The sequence below is a fragment of the Lasiosphaeria miniovina genome, assembly GCF_030549165.1.
Source record: "Lasiosphaeria miniovina strain SMH2392-1A chromosome Unknown B0T26scaffold_3, whole genome shotgun sequence".
In the NCBI taxonomy this organism is placed as follows: domain Eukaryota; kingdom Fungi; phylum Ascomycota; class Sordariomycetes; order Sordariales; family Lasiosphaeriaceae; genus Lasiosphaeria; species Lasiosphaeria miniovina.
This window is the reverse complement of record NW_026848222.1, coordinates 1,409,360-1,429,101: the sequence shown is the minus strand read 5'-3', so window position 1 is coordinate 1,429,101 and position 19,742 is coordinate 1,409,360. Positions and strand designations below refer to the sequence as shown.

Here is a 19,742-nt window from a genome sequence, read left to right as displayed (position 1 = left end):
AGGGTAGGGCAGTATCCGTCGGGATGAGGCAGAACTGAGGGGAATTTGATTTTGAGGTAGCCAAAAATGAGTGCACGAGCAAGGACTGCTGGCGGTCGTCAGAAAACCCTGACGAGGTTGAAGCTCCGAAGCAATCAAAAGCGGCAATACTTTGCGGCCGGTGTTAGAGGAATGCCCGTCGACCGGCTCTGACGAGTCGGCGGCGGAGAACGTGATGTTGAAGGTGGCTTGGGTAGCGGTTTTTGGGGCATCGAGCAGCAAACTCGACGGCATCCCGGGCGTGGATTCGCAGGCTCCGGGTTCCGAATCGCTGGGGAAACCTCTGATGCAACACACGATACGTCAAACAAAAGGCAAAAAGTCACTAACCTGATGAAAGGGATCGGTGGGAATGGTTCCGTAGTTGTGCTGTGGTAGGCGAGTTGACCGGTCTGCCGTTCTGTTCGTTCAAGACACGCCCAAAACACTACACACCCGAACCGAGGCCGTTCGGTAACTTCTTTTTTTCGGGTCGCCGCTCGAGACAAACGAGGATGGAGAACACCAGAATCCTCTCGTGAACGACACAAAAGTGAATTTGGCCGTTCGTCGATTGCCCGATCCTTGGTGGATTCCGCGGTGGTGATGGTGGTGGTGGAGGGAGAGGAGAGCACGGCGTGAGGAAGGGAGGTGAAAGGGACGAGGAAAGAAAATGGCGCTGGCCCGAAAGTGTAGTGTGAACCTAGGCAGCTCGATCAGCGGAGCAGACGGGGTGGCGAGGAAGGGCTCTGGTTCGCCTGGGCTGGTGACCCACAGGTGGCCTGGGCGCGCAGGCGACGAGGGACGCCAGAGGCCGATGGATCCAATAAACGGAGCATCACTCAACGACAGCCACTGGCGATTGCAGGCGCGAGCACTTCCTGCTACCGCTGTACCTACCTGCCTGCCTCCCTACCTACCTAGGATACTTGTACTAGTACTCCTGCAAAATGCTTGAGGTAAACGTGCTTGTGCATTGTATGTTTGATGACCCGCTGAGGCAGTCAAAACACTATTTCCCTAATAATTCCCGTCTAGGATGACGATCGCAGCGCCCGCTTGCAGATTGCCAAAACGCAGCTGGATCTGTAATTTTGCCTTTGTTGAGTTGCGCGCGTTGAACAGTGGCTCCTTTTTCAGTGCACGCAAGCCCGAGGCGAGGAAATCAACGGGTCTGGAGGCATCGACATTCGAGAAGGGGGTGTAGTGCATCAATTTGGTGCGACAATGACGGAAATGACCAGGGCTGTCGCTGGGCCAGTCGAGCCTTTCCCAAAACCGAGGGGGCCAACTTGCGCCCAAAAGGAGCCTGCCGAAAGCCGACTAGAAATCGAGTAGGGGCAGTGGAGGCGACATGGGGCACACAGCATACTAAGCTCTGAGGGGGCGTGGCAAGCCTTTCATGACCCTCCACCCTTTTCCTTCAGCATCTGGATCTCACTAGAGCAATGGAGCAACCTTTGATTGAAGGAGTCTCTACCTTTTGGAGCGGTCATCGTAATACCTCACCCAATCGCCCCGTGGTACTGACGGGAGTGGAGGTGGATGGCCGGGGTTTGTAAGACGGCTTAGAGGCGGCCGGTGCCTGCACGGCAGGAAGCTTCCTCTGGCTTTCCGTCTAATGAATGCCTCATTGCAGCAGCCCAAGCAAGCTCTGGCTTTGTTGCTAATGAGAAAGCGGAGCGCTCTTTGCAGTGGGTGGCAGACCGCTAGGCCAAAAGCAAACCTCCCGGCCATGATTTGTGGGTCTGTAGTCTTGGCGTTGTTTTTGACGGGAAACCACAAACCCCTGCCGTCGTCTCCTCTCCAGTCTCCACAACAACACAGGGCAATGACCGCGTGTCCCAAATTTCCACCGCTTACAGGGGTACCAGACAGATGTATCGCAAGTTCCCCAGCACCCGTCTCAGAACCACGGGTACCTCGATCATAGCACTGGCCAATATCGGATGAGGAGAAATTTCTTCGAACAACTCGCATCCTTCCATTTTTCCATGTGAACATCAACGTTTTTCCCACCGGACTCACCACCCGCTCAGCGCGACGTAATTGATCAGGCAACGCAGCCGTAATTGATCAGGCAACGCAGCTCGTCGCCGCGGGCGGGCTGGGCTGCCAGGTCCAGGTGCCTTCTGGTCTTTTCTCGGCCACAGCAGCCCGTCAGACTAGCGGCAATGTGCCGTTGCTTTCGGCCGCCCGTATCCTGCAACCGATGTTGGCAAAAAGCAAGCCCTCTCACAGCCCGCAGGCGGCGGTGATGTTTCTCATTGGCGTTGTCAGCCCGGTGGGCTCAAGCCATGGCAAATCCTATTGCGGCCCATACGACCAACACTCGTCGCTGATTCTATCTGGCCTCTACGGTTGCGGCCCGGCTGTTTGCATGTCCAACGGGCCCCATGGGACGCTAACAGCAACCGACCACTAGTTTCTGTGATCTGTGTCTTTCCGACGGGCCCAAATGTTGGGACGTGGGCAGGTTTGGACAGCATTTTCAGGGCCCATGAAACCCCAAAAATAAAACAGATCTTAGCCTGCTCCAGGACCTAAGGTAGCGTCCAGTGTGCTAGCTAGGACTCCACCATCTCTTGATAAGTAGGTATCCTTGAAGGGTTGAGGAGAACGGGCAGCCGCCTGCGATGAGCTTCTGATCCACCAAGCAGCAGTACGAGGTACCTTGAGGGGGGTGTTCGATCCGACAAGTCCGGCCGGCCAAGCTGACTAACAAGCACACCAGTTCACCACGAACCTTAATGCCGGGAAACGGGAGACAACCGTGTCCACGCCACTGGAGGGTTTGTGCTTGGCGAGAGAGCACGGGAGGCACGACTGGGTGCGCCGTCGGACCACGAATTCAGGCACAGGCCGTCACGACCACGAGCTCAAGTGTGTTTTGCAGCGGCCTGGCCACCAGGCTCTTCTGACATGGGTCAGAAATAGGATTCGAAACTCATGCAAACTATTGCGGGAAATTCCTAGGCGCTTTGTATTACATTGCACGCTGGGGTAGGGGCAGAAGCAGCTATCGTGAAGAGTTTGGATGCCCTATGCGGAACTCGGACACCCTTTCGCTGGTGCTTGGCGACAGGTGGGCATCAAGAGGGCGGTCAAGGCTGCTGATGACTCGGTGGCGCTGGCAGACTCTTCAGGTAGCAGATCTACTGTTCAGGAGGGCTGTGTCTGTCTTCAACCCCCTTTATTCATCCATCGTGCAGTCTTGGCCAGCAGGCTTTCTCCAACAGCCTTGGGAGGCGAGCTGGCTTTTCTGAGGCATGATTGACAAGGAGATCGTCGCTAAATGGTGGAGGGCTGCGAACGGAGGACCGTACTTTGGTGCAGTAGCGTGCAACGGGAGTCACAAAACACCTGTATCGTAGGAAGTCGGCACACAGCCAGAAAGGAAGACCGTGTGTTCGAACCTGTTGCGTCTCCGAGATACGCCGCGGACAACATCTATTTCGGGAGCCGATGATTGAATTAGCCACCTGGGAAAATGAAATTGAGGGCTACGCTTCTTCCAGCTGTCGGCCGGTGCTCAGCAACGGAAATTTGACGACCTGCAATATCATCTGCGACAACAGAGTTTCTGCGTTTAAAGCCCAAGACACCCTAAGTGAGCGAATCGGAAACCCGGACATGCTCGCGTGGGTGTTCGGATCAACTGTATTTCTTTGGTCATTGCCTTAGATAACCACCTCCGCTGTTTTTACCTCACGTTACCTTACTCCTTGAAGATAGTTTCAAAATACCGAGCTGCCTCCGCTGTCAAATTCCAATATCAAGTCTCTCTGCTTTTTTCGGGCGGCAAACATGCAGAGAAACCGAGGGCGCGCAAATTCCCCACTTTGCCCGGGCCGTCACAGCGAAACTAGAGACAGCGCTTGTTGAACATGTCGAGTCTTTCTGGATCCCGCAAGATCCAAGTCCCGCTGCCGAACTGCCCAAACAGAGAGTTGTGGTGCACATGATTTCACTGGCCTGCACTGCATTCAACACGTGCCTTTGCGCAACATGCGCTAGACACTTTCAACTTGAGCTGTATCGCACATGGGCAAAACGATGATGGCCTCCCTTTCCCACCTTTTGCCGTTGATACGTTGTAGGCGCCCCCTATCACAAGAATTGGGAGTAATGTCCCTCTAAAATTGACCAGCCCATAGGAAAGATGCCCTCTGGCTCAGCCGTGAAGAGGTAATGTAATTCTACCACTTGCAGCCACGAAATAACACGAAACACGCGTCAAGCCTCCCAATCAATAATCAATAACAATTACTGCCCGTGTACTGACGGTCGCCAATGACAGACCGCAACTTATCATCGGCGCTCCTTTACGGATTTTAACGACCCAGTGCTGTGTCTCTCATCAGCTCTCGAACATTGACCGAGTCATAAGGCACGGATGCCTCGAGGGGTAAAGGGGCCCAGGCGGACAATACATACAGCATCTCGCAGCACTGTACTATGTATCCGTAAAATGCCCAGGGGCGCCTCCCCACTCAGGCCTCATACTCACGTGCCTGGCTGGCTGATGTGCCAAATGGATTTTAGATTTCAAGAAGTGGTGACGTCTCGCCTTCCCTTTCAGACAAATCAGGAGTCCGCCGTCACACCACCTCGCAGTCCACTCCTCCTCCTCCCAGGGCCCGGAGCTGAACTGTGATCTTGACATGGTCAGCTCAGTGTCATCAGCGTCGACGCTACCTCGGCGTCGGGCACCCGCCTACGCAGTGCATGACGGAGTGCAGCGAAGTGTGCCCATTATCCCATCACCAAAAAAAATATCTCTTCTCGGGGACAGCCTGGGAATGGAAGCTCCGTTGCAATTCAACCCGAGAAAATAACTACAGTCCGGATACGGATAGGTAGGTGGTAGGTACACACCAACCCCGCAGAGCAGGCGGTGTGGCAAGCCCCTAGGATCAGGCGCGTCCGGACACCCCATGAGACTAAGACTACCGCCTTTTCGCATTTTGCCTCTGGCCTTGACAGCTTGAGATTGAGAGTGTCAGCGGCTTCGCAGCGCCCGCGGATTAGCTTCCCCGCCCTGCCCGCCATTGAACCCTACCTAGCTCCGTCGCTTTGAGGAGAAGCAGCCAGCCAGCCAGCGCGAAACCTCATGCATGCAAGACCCATCGTCAGCAAGTGAGGTGCAGCGGCGACAAAACGCCCACCTGCTGTGCGTGACTCTTCTCTCTGCAACTGCAGTGCGCTCGGGTGGGGATCGAGTCCATACCGCCCATACCGCCCACAGCAGCTTCGTCAGCCAGCCCCCTCCCCCGGGAAGCCAAACCCAAACCAGCAACTCAAACGTTGGCCATTCGAAGTTGCTGCTGCAGAGCAACGCAAAGAACTGGGCCGATGCGGAGGGTTATTCGTTCCGCCGCTCGAGGCTCGATTCTCGATGCTCGGTGCTCAAACACACGTTCCGAACCGCCAGTCTGTCGCCTACGTGGGGACTTTTCTAGTTCCAGCCTTTCGTGCATAATACCACCGCCGGCCATGTGTCCCGGTCACTTCACTCGAAAGGCTGGGCCAGTGTCCCAGCAAAGTCTTCGAGGTGGGGGTGATTTGCCTCACTGTGTCTTGCTCAACCAAACACCTTAGTGTCACCCTACTCATCAAGAAAGACGTTGTTGTCCCGAACTACTCTTTGCAGACTGGCGAACGGCGAAGTGAAACCCCAGTCTGAGCCTTTTCATTGGTGCTCACACCTCGAACAAGCCGCCTAACAAAGAACACTTTTTTCCCGTCACAGAGTCCCGAAATTACTATGGTATATATCCCTCAACTCTACGCCAGCCCTAGCCGCCTGCCTGTCGGGCTATGATCCGGGTTGTCTCGCGGGGAACTGTGGCTGGCTCCTTGTTGCAGAAGGTAGTACCAACCACATCTTGAAAGAGGCAGCAGAGGCCAGGCAAGACAAAGATGGAAGGCATAGGGGCGTATGGGAACTGCCCTACCTAGAGCTGGAATATGTTGCCAGCCTTCCTGGTTGCCACATGCGTAGACGGCCTACGTAGACTTCTCTCTGTATGTACTAGGCTGTGCGCTCGTATACGGAGCAGGTACCGGAATGGCCTACAAAGTGTGTGTGAAAGGCTCCATCCCGCCATCCTCAAGGCCGAAGACCTGTGGATCATTGCCGAAGTGGAGACTCGACGAAGCGGTCGAATGGGGGTGGAAATCACCCGGCATTCAAAGAAGGACAAAAAGACAAGAAGAAGATGCTGACTACCGCAGTCGACTCCGGGACTGCACCTGCTCTGCGCCGGTGCCTTCCGCAGCTGAACTCGAATGTCCTAATCGATGGTCAAGCAAAGGGTGGAGACATCGGCTGGCTAGATTCGGCATTGGGCAGGAACACGCCCGCGCGCACCAGGAGCGGCATTGCAGAAGCGGAGTCTCTTTCTTCCTTACACGGGCAGTACAGAGTACTCCGTACCAGCGAGTGTGCAAAGGACCTGAGCCTTGACTCATGTTCTGCCTCTGGGCCTCTTGTCCTCTGGACGACCCTTCCGACCCAGCATGATGAAAAGTAATAAGCGTCACCGTGAGGCAGCGTGGAGAAATACGACTGCGTTATATTTCCCCTCCCCCACTATTGCCTGCGGTCCCCCCCACCTGGTGACGGAACGGAATCCCATCCTCTGCCTCTCTCCCAAAGGACGCTACTACTGCAACGCTTTTTATTGGCACCCGGGCTAGTGGCAAAGTGCTCCGTACTCCCGTACCTTCCCTGCAGGAATTGCGAGAAGCCCGACGATGGGGTGGTGTGAGGCAGGAGAAGAGGAGGAGAAAGAAAAGAAAACGGTTGAAGATCTCGCTGACAAGCCCGATCTGCCAAGCCTTTCTCGTCCGAGAACACTCCTCAAGGTTTTTTCAAATTTTTTCTTTTCCTGTCCACCTCTCAACGGGTGGCGGACACGGAGAGAGACAGACCTCTTCCGTTGCGTAAAAGATCCATCCTGATAGGCCACCGTGTGGTTGCTCTTTTAGTGGCCGCGAGAGCCAAAAGGACAAAACCCGGGATTGGCAAAGAGGGGGTCGGATGGGTCACCCGCGTTTAAAAATGAAGGGAAATTCTTTGCTATCTTCTTCTCCATCTCGTCAGTCTCGGCATCTCCTCTCCATCACAACCTCATCGCTACCTTCCTACCTTTAGACAGCTGGCCGCTAGGTCCAAGGGTGGGAATACCTAACCCGTACCCCGTAGGCCAAGATCATGGAAATTTTTTTCTTTTTTCTTTTTCTTTTTCTTTTTTTACTCAGTTGTATCGAATCCACCACAGATGGTAGTTGCGGGGTTGAACGGTTAGTTAGCCACTTTAAGCTCCCAACCCCGCGAGCCACTAGCAAGTGGCATGAGAGTTAGATCCATAATTCCTTTTTTTTTTGGACTCGAAACCACTTTTTTTTTTCATGTCTAGCGCTTGCGGGAAAAATCTACCATAGGCTGGCTTTTGTTTCTGACAGGCAGTTTTTTTTTCGCCTTCTCAAATGTGGGGAACAAATGGGACACTCGGTGCCTGAGACGCGGGCCCGAGAAAAAGAAAGGGAAAAAGGTTGGTAGGTTGGGAACGATGAACCCGACCTATCGGTCTTGTCTTGTCTTAGACGGGCACGGCGTCTGTTGACGTGCATATCATACATCGACACTAAATAAACATGTTACCATACGTGCGTCATGAAATAGAAGGCTCCCCCCTAACAAACGTAAGACAGCCTTGCCTAGGTAGGAACGTAGTGCCGGCTCCCAAGTCGCCGCCGTCGTCGTCGACTGGGGGAAAAATGGCTGGCTGGCTCGCGGCCGATCAGCGGCCGCTGGCAAGGACACTACCTACCTACTGTAGCAGCAGCCAAGCTCGGCAGGAAACAGTCCCGACGACCCTTTACCTGCTCGCGTCGCGAGATTGGGGGGGGGAGGGAAATGCAGGTGTTCTGGGAGAAAGTGAGAAGGAAGGGCTCCCTCCCTGTGTGGCCCAAGACGGAATTCTTCCAAACGGCTTTCGTGAGATTGTTGTCTTTAATAATAAAGCCCGCCGGATTACCCTTATTAGCAGCAGCAGCAGCAGCAGCCTTTTGCTTTTCGGAACTCTTGAACCCGTTTCTACCTAGGTTCGCAGCGGAGGAGGGCAGATCTCTCGTAGACATGGGGGAAAAAAAGTCAATGACACTAATGTTTCTTTCTCTTGGCTGACCTACGTACCTACCTTGCCTATCTGTTGCATCGCCATGCAGCCCGCCGTCTAGATGACAGCTACCGCTCATCATTGCACGTGTCAAATAAAAAATGTTTCCCGGCATGAGGCACGTGAATCGTCGTCATTCTTTTTTTCTCAGTCAAGATGAGGAGAGCGCAGGGAGAGCGCGCCCTGCTGCCTATAAATGCCTAGTGGCTGTCATGATGTTCAGCTGCATGAACCTATTGCTTCTAGATTAGGTAGAAGGTAGAAGAAGCCAAACCCCAGATACTTTTTAGTACACAGTATAGACCCGGCTTAAGAGCTGTTGTATCTGTTGCCCGACTGGCCCGTCTCGGAGACGGTATCTCAGGTCACTTGCCAGGCCAAAGAAGCTCCAGCCCTAGTACATCCGGCCACCATAAGGTACCTTTTTGGTTGTGTTTATGCGCAGTTAAAAGACCTAGTAGTATGCACAGTGTTGTGGTGTGAGATGGTCGTTCTCTCCCTTTTTTCTCTGTCCGCGATGTTGAGATGGGCCATCGCCCCGCCGGCCGTGGACAAACGCGTTCAGAGGGGGTGACCGCCCAGGGGGCCGTCAATCTAGGCCGCCATGCCTACCTAGATCCTTCCAGGCAAGACGATCAGATGGGAGATTTGGTCTAGGCAGTGTAATGGCGATCGATATACCTAGCTCAGCGGTTGAACATGGTAGCTTTGTAGCAAGGGGTTGCCGGCCTGCCGTTAAATGGCCATCCGCCCCGGGCAAGCAGTTCTCGTTGGGTCAGGGGCGGTTACTGTTTGAGGAGGATATTTTCGTGTTGTTATCTCTTGACTCAATACCATTGCTGGGGCGTGGCATGGTATCCATCCCCGGTTAGAGCAGTTACGGTTCGAAGGTTTCTTTTTCTCGGGGTTGAGATACATAAAGTAAATACTGGCTCTCCGGTTTCTCAGACCTTGGGTACTCGCCTTTTTGGATACTTCTAAATTGGCTTTCGATTTTAGCACGCCGTGGTGAAAGGTATATCTAGGAGTCTTTCCAGGCCACCTTCAATATTCCTAAGTAGTTACGATTAGCAAATATTAATCTCTGGATGAGTTTCCTGTAGGTATCTGCGGCAAAGAAACACATGACTATAGCCTCTTTCTTCTTCTTTTTACTTTTCGTTTTTTGGCTAGGCAGATGTAGGCAAGGCAAAGTTATTTCAAGAACTGGTAAACTGCTAATATAATCGAGCGTTGTACGGGTGGGAAAGAACAGTAAATGTTGCTCGCACATGCTAAAATGAAACAGTCTTCACTTTCTTCTGTAGCCCAGAACTATCAACTATATGCCTGATAGTGATACACGGTTTATATGCCTGATAGTTAACCCATCCATCCTATTACAGTGGTGCTTGAGACTGAAATTACACAGATACCTGACACATGTACCAGATATCTTGTGGAAGTCCCTCCTTAAGCAAGCCTTATTGAAGCAGACGAAATAATGCACGTACCAAATATTTGCATATGATAACAAATAATGCTCCTTTATCAGCGTCTTTTAAGGCGGTGGGAATGAGCCATCTGTACGGTAGGTAGTCTTGAATGTGATAAAACACCGTGGAAGTTTCCTACTCAAAAAAGGGGAAGAATAAATAAACATTGGTCTACACAATGAAAACAACAAAAACAAGCCCCGAGGGAGCACGAGGATGAAAGAAGGAAAGCTCATCCAATTCTCCATCCTCTGCTTCATCATCTTCTTCCTTGAAGTCTTGGTCCCGAATAAGAAAGAAACACGTACACCACATCCATAAGCATAATGCTCCGGAACGGGACTTCTGCAAGACACTCTCTTGCAAAAAGCAGAATCGTGTCAGCGCTCTTGAGGTTGCTGTCTACCTTTGCTAGCCGTCTAAACATACACACATTCACATCCTTCACAAGAGGAACCCTATGAATACCTACAAAGATGGGTACCTATCCTTTCCATCATTAAAGGGGAATGCATTCAACAAAGGCGCCTGTCTCTTCTTATCTGTCTAGACTTTGGCAGACGACGCCACCCCTGCCCTACCTACCTACCTACTGCCAACTTCGCCTATCGTAAAAAAAGTACAGCATGCATGCAAACCTCCCAGCCATAGTAATAATAACAACAACACCTACATAGGTCGTTAACATGAAACCAAACTGAGCCAACCAACTCTTTTTCTCTCTCTCATAACAAAAACAAAGCCTTCATCCATACAATCTGGGGAAAAGCCGCGAAGAGGGGCAAACCAAAGGCACGTAGGCACGGCAAAAGAAAAATCCTGCGTTATTATTTCGCAAATCCGACTCCCAGCAAAGGATAAAAAAAGAGAAACAAAGAGGGGCCCTAGAAAGGAAAATAGTCTCGTTACATATAACTGTAAACAAAGTAATCGGGCTTGGACACGGAATGGGAAGGAGGATTGTCGCTAGCATTTTATTCCATACCAGAGAACCAAGCGCAGGAAGGGGAAAAAAAAAGAGACATTAAAGAGGCAAAAGGCTCAAGAAAGCGTCATCGTGTAGGGCACAATCGCCTTGTCCACCACCGGCTCGCGCCTGCAAGCGTGCGTGACCTCGTCGCCCCAATTGGCAAACCAGCTATCCTCCTTTCTCCGCGTGGCATCAAACGCCTCGCGGCACTCGTCGGGCAGCAGGTCGCGGATGTCGTCGGACACGGCGCCCAGCCCCTTGAAGGGTGACAGGAAGTCGGCCTGCATCGACAGGGCGCGGTCGGCCGGGGACGTGCGGAAAGGCACGTCGTAGGCTGCCGGTGCGATGCCGGCCGGGGGCGTCTCGAGCTGCGTGTCCATGATGAGGAAGTTGCGCGACACGGCGGGCTTGACGGGCTGGAACAGCGTCGTCGGGTCCGCCGGCTGCTTGGGCTCGTCGGTGTCGGCAACCTGCACGATGCGCACGTGCGTCGGCTGAATTATGGCCGGGTACTGGATCTGGTTCGTGTGGATGTCGTAGACGCCGTTCAAGTTCTGGCGGCGTACGGCGGACAGGATGCTGTTAAACTGACTATAAAGAGAGAAACGTCAGCTTGGTCCAAGAAAGTATCAGGGGGTAGGCATGGCATGTACTGACCTCGCCTCACGAGCATGCTCCAGCTGCCAATTGATGTCGTTTACAGCGACGCGGCGCTTCTTCGGATCGGCCTTGATGTTTTGCTGGGGCATCGCCGGTCCGCTAGAATGGTACACCGCACTGGCTCCGAACCATGCAACGTATTGGTTCTTATTATAGGGCTTGTCGGGCTCGTAGCGGTCATTGGGATCTGCTAGCTCACCCTCCACGATACCCTCCTCTCGGGCCTTGGCGACCTCATAGTCGTCGATGATGCGTCGGCCGCCGACAATGATCAAAGCCCCAAACTCGCGGAACACGGAGCGAGCCGTGACAATTCCTATTGACCGGCCCTTGTAACTATGGGGGATGATGTCGCGCTCGATCATGTCACGCTTCTCCTCATCGTTAACGATGATCTTGTACAGCTTCCGGTGCTTGGTGAAGAAGAGATACGAGTCCCGGAAGCCGACGCAACGGGCCGGCTCCGTCGAAAGCATGTAGAGGCGGTCGCCCCGGTTGGCCAACGTAAAGGTTCGGCAGCGGTACTCGCGGCCATCCTTGAGATTCCCCATCTTGTCGACCTTGGTCTCGCCCTCGGGGTCCTCGGGAAGATCGACCTCGTCGTCGATAATATCCATGACCGTGCCATCCTTGTCGATAGATTGTTGGGTCGGTTGGGACTGCTGGCCTTTGCGGCCGCCACGCCCTCTCCAGCCGCCGCGGCCACGGCGGCGAGGCGTGCCATCCGCATCGCTCGGGCGCTCAATCGGCAGAGAATCCCAGTCTGGCGGACGATTCTTAGGAGGCCGACCTAAACGGCGGCGCCGAATGACGGGTTCTGGCGGAGGGGTTGGTGATTTGGCTGACTCTTCATCTTCGTCCTGCGCCTCATCTTCGGCGCCAGACTCGTCCTCTTTCTCTCCGTCTTCTCCTTCATCCTCAGGCTCGGGCTGCAGCTCGGCTTCGTCTTGCTCGACATCGGCCATGGTCTCGTCCTCGTCGTCAAAACCCTCGAACGTTTTTGGTGTGCTTTCTATATATTGGGAATAGTCACTAATTAGCGAGGCACGTCTATCAATGCGCGTAGTTTGGGGGTGGGAAGAGTGCAATGAAAGGGCGGATGTTTGAGACAGGGCTCGGCGCATCGTGAACGGATGGCGCACGCGCATTGCCGATGGGAGGAGTCCCGCAGAGAAAGTGAAGGGGCTTACCAAGTGCCCGCTGGGCGCGCTTTGCAGCTGCACGCCCTGATCGCCGAGACGGCATCTTTGGATGACTGTGGGGTGTTGGAAAGTGTTTGCTGTTGCCTTAAAATTTTTTTTTTGTTTGGCGCAAATGCGTGTCAATTTGTCAAATGACCTGGAAGGCTGCGGAATCAAGGGACGCGGTTTGGCACATCACAAGCGTAAGTTTTGGCGGTTTGGATGTCTGGGTGCGCGCATGGACCGCCCTGTGCCACGCGAAACCTGGCACTGTGCAAACGATCCAGGGAATTGTATGCGCACTGTACCGTCGTCAAGTTCAGGTAAACCTTCAGGTATGCAAGTAAACCTGGTATTAAATGCACAGGGAAACTGGATGCTGTGTATACGAGGAGGAATGTAATAACTAGCATTAGGTGTGCGGTGTCCATACCCATGTCGGTGTACTCATTTTGAGGCGATAGTCTATCACTTGGCCCCCGAGATCCATCACATGCAACGTCCCAACGAGGCTTCAAGTCACGTCACGAACGGAAAGTTTAGATCGAAACATAACACACCAAAAGACCCAGGTCACGTTTCTGAAAATGGATTATTATTCATGACCGCATTCTAGTTCCGCTATATGCGACTATGGTTGCCCAAAGCGCGTCCGAACTATGGGAAAAGAACGCAACGACGGTGAGAAGTGCCTTGCAATTCTCGCCACCACGTCTACCATAATGATAGACTAGCCGGTCTAAGCTATGAGGGCAGAGGGCTAAGAATCGCTGTACTGCCTTCAAATCTCACCACTGTCGTTACATTTTCCAGTAAGACACTCTGCCACTTGACACTAAAAGATGCATATCCGCTATTATGCTGCGCATCTATCCCATGAGATGGGGCAGAGGTGGTGATGTGTAATCCCGTCTAACTCCTGCAGATATATCAGGCCCTCAATGCTGTTGACGCGTGCCCCCTCGCACTGAAATAAACCTTTTACCGTGAGATGATCGGCCGCCGAGCGGAGGCACTGCAAGGTATAGTTCGGAGGAGGACGAAATAAAAGCACGGGAGTTCTAGGAAGGTAAGCCGGATCAAATTCAACCAGCGATAGCGACACGAATTTGGTTGACTCGCAGGCCCGAGTCTTTCTTCGGCTTAGCCTGCAATTTCTAGTTCACGGGCAACTTGCTTGCGTCGGGTGCTTTCTTAAAGTCCTCGGCGGGAAAGTTCTCGGGCTTGATAATCTCGTCCTTGGCGGCTAGTAGGTACCGGTATGCTGTCTTGACCGTGCCGTCGCTGACGCCAGCAACCGCTGCAATTTCTTTAGAGGTGCGGGGATGGCCCATCAGATGTGATGCCATGTAGATGCAGGCAGCCGCCACCGAGAGGGGCGAGCGGCCAGCGAGATCGGCGACTGATGTCGACAGTCTCGCAAGCTGCTTGGCGACTTGCTCTATCTCTAGATTGTTATGAAATCGGAGGTTGTTGCAGTAGCGAGCACAGAGCTCAACGGCGCTCGTTGAGCCCTTGGCTTGGTATTGTTGCGTAAGGGAGCTAGCCTTCGCAATCTCATCCTCACCGCCCATCTTCTGCAAGAAAGCCTCCAGCTGCTTGAAAACACGGCCGATTTCCTTTTTGGACACCTTTGTCAAGCCGTAAAGCTCGCGGAAGGTTCGCGGCACGTTGATCTGACGGCACGCAATGAAGATGCACCCGGCAATGATTGCTTCTTGCGACTTTCCCTTGAGCGCCTTGTTATCTTCAACGAGCTTGAAGATGTGCTTCGCGGCATTGGCAACCTGAGTTCCACCGTTGAAGCTGTCTGTTAAGCTCTGGATGTCGCGATAGGCCTGAAGGAGCGTCTTGGACGACTTGTCCTGGGTGATCTTATTTTGCAGATGCGACAGGTTTTTCGCGTTCTTCCCGTCAAAGGCAATAGTTGTCTGCAGCTGATCGCCGTTGATCATTACGTTGGGGCCATCACCGACACGCGAAGGGTCATCGTTGCCCTGGTCGTCATTTGAGAAGGTACGCCACTCGGAGCGGGTGTCGATGATTCGATCGCCAACCACCACTCCACATGAGGTGCACACCATGTCTCCAGACGAGAACTCCTCGATAAGGTTTGGGGGGAACTCCTTGCAGTCTTTGCATATCAGAATATTGTTGAGATCCTCTCGGAACTCGGCAGCCTTAGGACTGACGTCTGGAGCGGTGTCTGTCATTTTCCTATGTGCAGGCGCGACGCGCGGAGGCTTGGCTGCGAAAATGGGAACGAAGTGAGCCGGCGCTTGGTATTGCGAAGCGCCACTAATGGTATAAAGAGAGAATCGCCAGGGCGCGGCGAGCGCGAGTCGTCAGAATACTCTGGAGGCTCCAAAGCCGGCCTCAAATCCCGAGGGTCCTCCCGCCTGCCCGTTTCCTGGCGCCCAAGTCCTGAACTGCGATGGCGTCGCTTTCTTCCAGCGTGTTCCCCTTTGGAAACCTGTTAAATGCTGGAAATCCCCCTTACGTGCGACGGCTGCTCTTGGCTACCAGTGAAGGCGTCTGAGATGGCTGCTGGATTGAGGGTGGATCGGGTCGCACGTCTCAGAACAAAAGAACAGGCACTGTCGGTCGCAAATCGTCGGCGCTGCGTTCTACGAAGTGCTCGAATTGCCAATAAATCGATCGCGGTTGACTGCTGCGACTTAGAACATCAGCGGCGGCAGTTCTGGCGATAGATTGAAAGAGCAGCGAGGGGCAGGTGGAGCGCGGGTCCAACAAGGAAAGACGAGGAGGTTGTCAAAGGAAGCATCATTCGTTCGAACCCCAAGGTCGGTGGACATTCATAAGCTGGAGGCATGAAACAGAATGACTCAGCATTCCAACACCTGGCCTGCGCCACTACCGAACCCAGCCCCACAAAATGGAGGGTTTGAATGGGCCTGGAACAATCCAGGCAACCTTTCAGCCTTACGCAACGACATGGCATTCTCATCCGTTCACTATTGTGTCGGCATTCAGCATGCTGGCCATTCTTGAAGCCTCGAGAATGAATTTTCGTCTACTGCCCGACACTCGCTAGCAGACACGGGTTTACCTTGAGCTATTTACACCCAGGGTTTGGATTCAGCCTCTCTGGCGCATCAAGGTCATCATCTCTCTCGCCCATTTTTTTGTATGTGCGGTTTGCCGTTAACTGCATATCCCACCTGCTACTAGTATGTAGCACCCATTTGACCGTAATGACTTTTTGGGGGTTTCCTAGTGTCCACCTTTCCCGCCGTGTGGGGATGGATATGAGGCGCATTTCCCATGACACCCAAGGTGGGGCACGCAACCCACCCCATCGGTATCCGCGGCGCATGGAGTGGCGGTGATTGTAGGACAAGTCATTTCTCGAAGCCGCTTCTCCGTCAACTAGGTAGTTGATTTGGACGGCGCGTCTCTGAGCCGCTTCCATTTCTGGTCAGCGTTGTCAGGGACGCGGGTGGTCGACGGTGGAAATCTCCAGTCTCTGTCACGCAGAGAGGGAGGCCCACCGGCCGATGGTGGAGTTGGTATCGCAAGAGTCTTCGACGACCCCTTCCTTGATTCTCGGCTGCTATGTGGCGCGGAGCCGGCCGGGGTGGCGCGGCGGTACGGGCGGGCAGGTTAGGGACCGAGTTCTGGATGGCGGCTGGGGGAGACGAAGCGCCGGCACGGTGCAATCGATTGCGGGATGTAGCTCCCCAGACATAGAGCGCTCATGTTGAACCCTGGCCTCCCAAGCCTTCCAGTCGTCTCTCAGGTTGCGAGCCTCGGCGTCCTCCTCATCCTCGATGTCCATCGTCTGCCGCTCAATCTGGTCGGTCATGGCCGTCGTCGTCGTCTCTGTCGTCGTCTCTGTCGTCGTCCTCATCGAAGCCTGGCTCTCGATCGTGTTCCATGACCGTGTGGCAAGCGACTTGCGAATCATGAACTGCCGTTGCAGCTCCTCCTCTTCAGCCAAGCCAGCCGAGCTCATAATCTTCTGGCTCGTAGCAAACTGGCCGGAGCCCGAATATGGGTTCGTTTGCTCTGGGTTTTGGCGTCGACGATGCTTGTTGCATATGAACACGGCGAGCACGATGAGTGCCACTGTAAGGATAACTCCGGACGCTATGGTTATGGCAATCCACACCGGCGAGTTCATCGAGGTGCCGCTGTCGTCGACCTCGGAGCCATATGGCGAGTTCGCCACAGACTGCCAGGGTTCAACTGCTGCGGATATTGGTGACATTGCGATGAAGGTGATAGTAGCCTAGCTCACGGGAAGAGTATGGTAGTGTTTGGTATTGAGTGCATACATAACATCGTCAAGTGTCCTCTGGTGGGTTGACGACAGGAGCCAGCCTGCTATGTGAACATGTGTGTGGTGTAGGGGGGCCACCTGGTGTTTATACCCCTTAGGTACCCTGCCTTCCTTGTGGTGCATATTGTACTGTACTGTATGTACTTGCCAGTGCCATCGAGATGCGTGGCCTGGGCGGGCTGAGGTCTTGGAGAGGCATACTGGGGGCACATGTGGAGGGGGAAGAGGCAGATCATGCAGTGTCGTCTTAGCCGTGTCTTTGCGCATAGACGCACCTGGTACTATAAATGGCTGCGGTCTCGATCTGTGCAGCGCTGCAAGTAGAGTTGGGGAAGCGCTAAAACCCGCTGGACAATTACCGGTTAGCCAACCACAGCCCACCCGCGTCTGTGTGGATCTGCGTCCAAAACCATGCGTCGAGGTGGTGGTGGACTTCCCGTCCCACCCCCAATACTCCCTCATTCGACGACCGATGGGAGGCGCAGCCAGCCCCCATTCAGGTTGCCCTCGTCCCACTCGGGCGCCAGATACCAAAAGAGAGCACTATCCAGTTTCGCGTGTGGACGATAGTCAGCCCGCGGTGACGCGGAGCACAAGGTTGGCCGGCCCTCCGACGGGTCCCTCCACTCTAAATCCATCTACTGTATTACCACCCTCGAAGCGGGCGGGCGTACGGGAGGATTCGAGCTCCTATTAATGCCAGACTCGCATACTTGCCTCGTGCTGTGACCCGCCCGCCCAATATCAACCCTAAATATATACCGGTACAGCACTGAGTACGTAGGGATAAGCGGGCCATGATACTGACCGCTCGGGCTTGTAGGCTTACCTTGCACGGGGGCCCAACCCCGATCTCAGCCTCCAGTATTCTTTTCCTACTCAAGTCGGTTCGACAGAGTCTTGGCGGCCCGCCAGCTGAAGAAAGACGGGAGCACGAGACAGCAGTAACCTTGGCTGAGTGGAATGTGATCCTGGGCTGGCTTGTCTGGTTGTGGTGGCAGAGCTACGTGCCACGGTTCGGCCAGGGCATATCCACGGGGCGGTTTTCATGTCTAGCGCAACCTTCGGGGCCAAGGTTCAGCCGAACACGGGGCTCAGTTGGTGGCCGAACAGTGGGGCATTGATCCATTCGTCCAATCCAAGTCTGCGCTGCCCGGGTTTTGCGAACTGGGTATAGAAGGTAGGCATCTCCAAAGCCTTGGCCTTACTTAATAGAGACCTCCGAGAGGGTTGAGGTGCCAGTGGCTCAGCCCAGAGGCTACCTAGAGGCCAGGTTGACTGACGACCTGAGCTCCCGGCTGTCAGCGTCTGTCGACACTCGACCACGACTGGTTGTTTCTTTCTTTCTCTCTCCAGAATCGCCGGGGAAAAGGTCCATGTTCATACCCCAGCTCGATGTTTTCTCGTGTTCCGACCAGCACACTTGCTCCCTTCCCATGCTTTGTCGAGCGCTGCACTGCAATCTACGGCACGGAACAGTGCAGTATGTACGCATGTCTTCGGGGATCCATGCATAACTTTTCTTCCACCCCGCCATTGCCGTTGAAGCAGGGTGCTGACGACTACGACCCGAGTTTGGTGTTTGCACTGGGGGTGAGGTGACGACGACCTGAATGCGCATCCTAGGTAGGTAGGCCAGGTAGGTTCCTTCTAAGCTCCCACTCGAACCGACGATGAGCTGAGAGTCGGGCGGTGGGGGTTGCAGTGGTTTCTTGGCAGGGCCTTGCACTGCCGCAATTGTCCCGTATCTCAACCGCATTCCGTATGGTCGGAACTGTATCACGAACCCAATGGAACGCATTTGGCGTTTCTTGTCCCCCCTCTGCCTCGTCTGCGGTCGCTCTCGCAATCGGTTCGTGTGCTTTCTTTGAGCAAAGCCGCATGTAGCCTGGGCCACTGCCAGGCGTACCTTCCCAATCAATGATCACGAGATGTGGTCCTGATTGGTCTAGTCGTCAAAGTATCTCGACGACGCCTCCCTCGTATCACAGTCACGCAACTCAACAAGCTCGACACGAACAAGTCGCTGCGGCTGAAGACGGAGAAGCCTCTGCTGTCTGTTTCAGATATCTGCGTTCCCACTTTCCCCTCTTTCTATTCGTTCACTCTCTTTGTCTTTCCTCTGCACATCGTTTTAAACACCCACACGTGTCCAATCCATGCAGTCAAGCCCACCCCTGAGAGCTGGGCTCGCTCGCGTCTGCTCATGACAGGGTCACTAACTGGTCTAGACGGTAGATGAGTGGGCGGATGATACCGAGTTCGAGATTGGCCACCGATGCCTCTGCCCATTCGCGATGCTTGGCTGCGGGGAGGCTTGGGGCTGACACTCGGCTTTGCTTTTAGACGCGACTGAATACTCGTTTGCAAGAGTCGTTCGGGCATGGCTTCGATGTTGAGACTTTTGATTGATACTCATCTCATGGCTGGTAGGAAGCGATAAAGGCGGATTGGGGCAGTGCCCATTCCACACGGGACCGGGTATCGATACCGGGGAAGATATTGTACACTGTAAGACAGTGGACAGGTGGCAGGTGGGACAGCGTTTGTCCTGATCATAGGTTGATTTTTTCTGATCTCGGCCTTCCTGTTGTCTTCCTCGGCTTATCATAGTTTGCATCTCTGGCTCGAGCTTCTGCGGGATCGAGGAAAGACCTCTCTGCATTTGATTTGGGGGGGGGGGGGGCGAGCAACGGGACTGCCCGGGGCACTGTCCGTTGGGTCGTATTGCTTCCCATTCTGATACCACCCAAGGATGCCCAACTCAGCCCCAAGACGAGTGTGGTTGATCGGTGGTGATGGCCTTGTCTGGTGAGGTATGTCTCTCTGCTATGGTGTGTGTGAGAGATGTTTGTCAAGACTCAGACTAATTACCCGCACCAGGATAACAGATTTCCTTATACTATCATCACCACAACAGAGTTCTCTAGGAATGAATTGATGTAATAG

General features: G+C 54.0%; 3 protein-coding genes across 3 annotated transcripts; all 3 read right to left on the bottom strand.

The window, feature by feature from the left end:
- Positions 1–10,720: 10,720 nt before the first annotated feature.
- Positions 10,721–12,554, bottom strand: B0T26DRAFT_739338 (chromatin remodelling complex Rsc7/Swp82 subunit-domain-containing protein; the record flags this gene model as incomplete). Its single annotated transcript, XM_060443697.1, has 3 exons — positions 10,721–11,240; positions 11,307–12,321; positions 12,500–12,554. The coding sequence occupies 3 exons, from the start codon at positions 12,552–12,554 to the stop codon at positions 10,721–10,723; spliced, it is 1,590 nt and encodes a 529-aa protein (XP_060297940.1).
- Positions 12,555–13,647: 1,093 nt separating this feature from the next.
- On the bottom strand, positions 13,648–14,703 carry B0T26DRAFT_642906 (cyclin-like protein; the record flags this gene model as incomplete). The annotated part of the gene is made up of 1 exon (XM_060437487.1): positions 13,648–14,703. One exon carries the CDS (start codon positions 14,701–14,703, stop codon positions 13,648–13,650), a length of 1,056 nt encoding a protein of 351 aa, XP_060297939.1.
- A 1,361-nt stretch (positions 14,704–16,064) lies between these two features.
- On the bottom strand, positions 16,065–16,721 carry B0T26DRAFT_749474 (uncharacterized protein; the record flags this gene model as incomplete). Its single annotated transcript, XM_060445111.1, has 1 exon — positions 16,065–16,721. The coding sequence occupies one exon, from the start codon at positions 16,719–16,721 to the stop codon at positions 16,065–16,067; it is 657 nt and encodes a 218-aa protein (XP_060297938.1).
- Between the last annotated feature and the right edge of the window lie 3,021 nt (positions 16,722–19,742).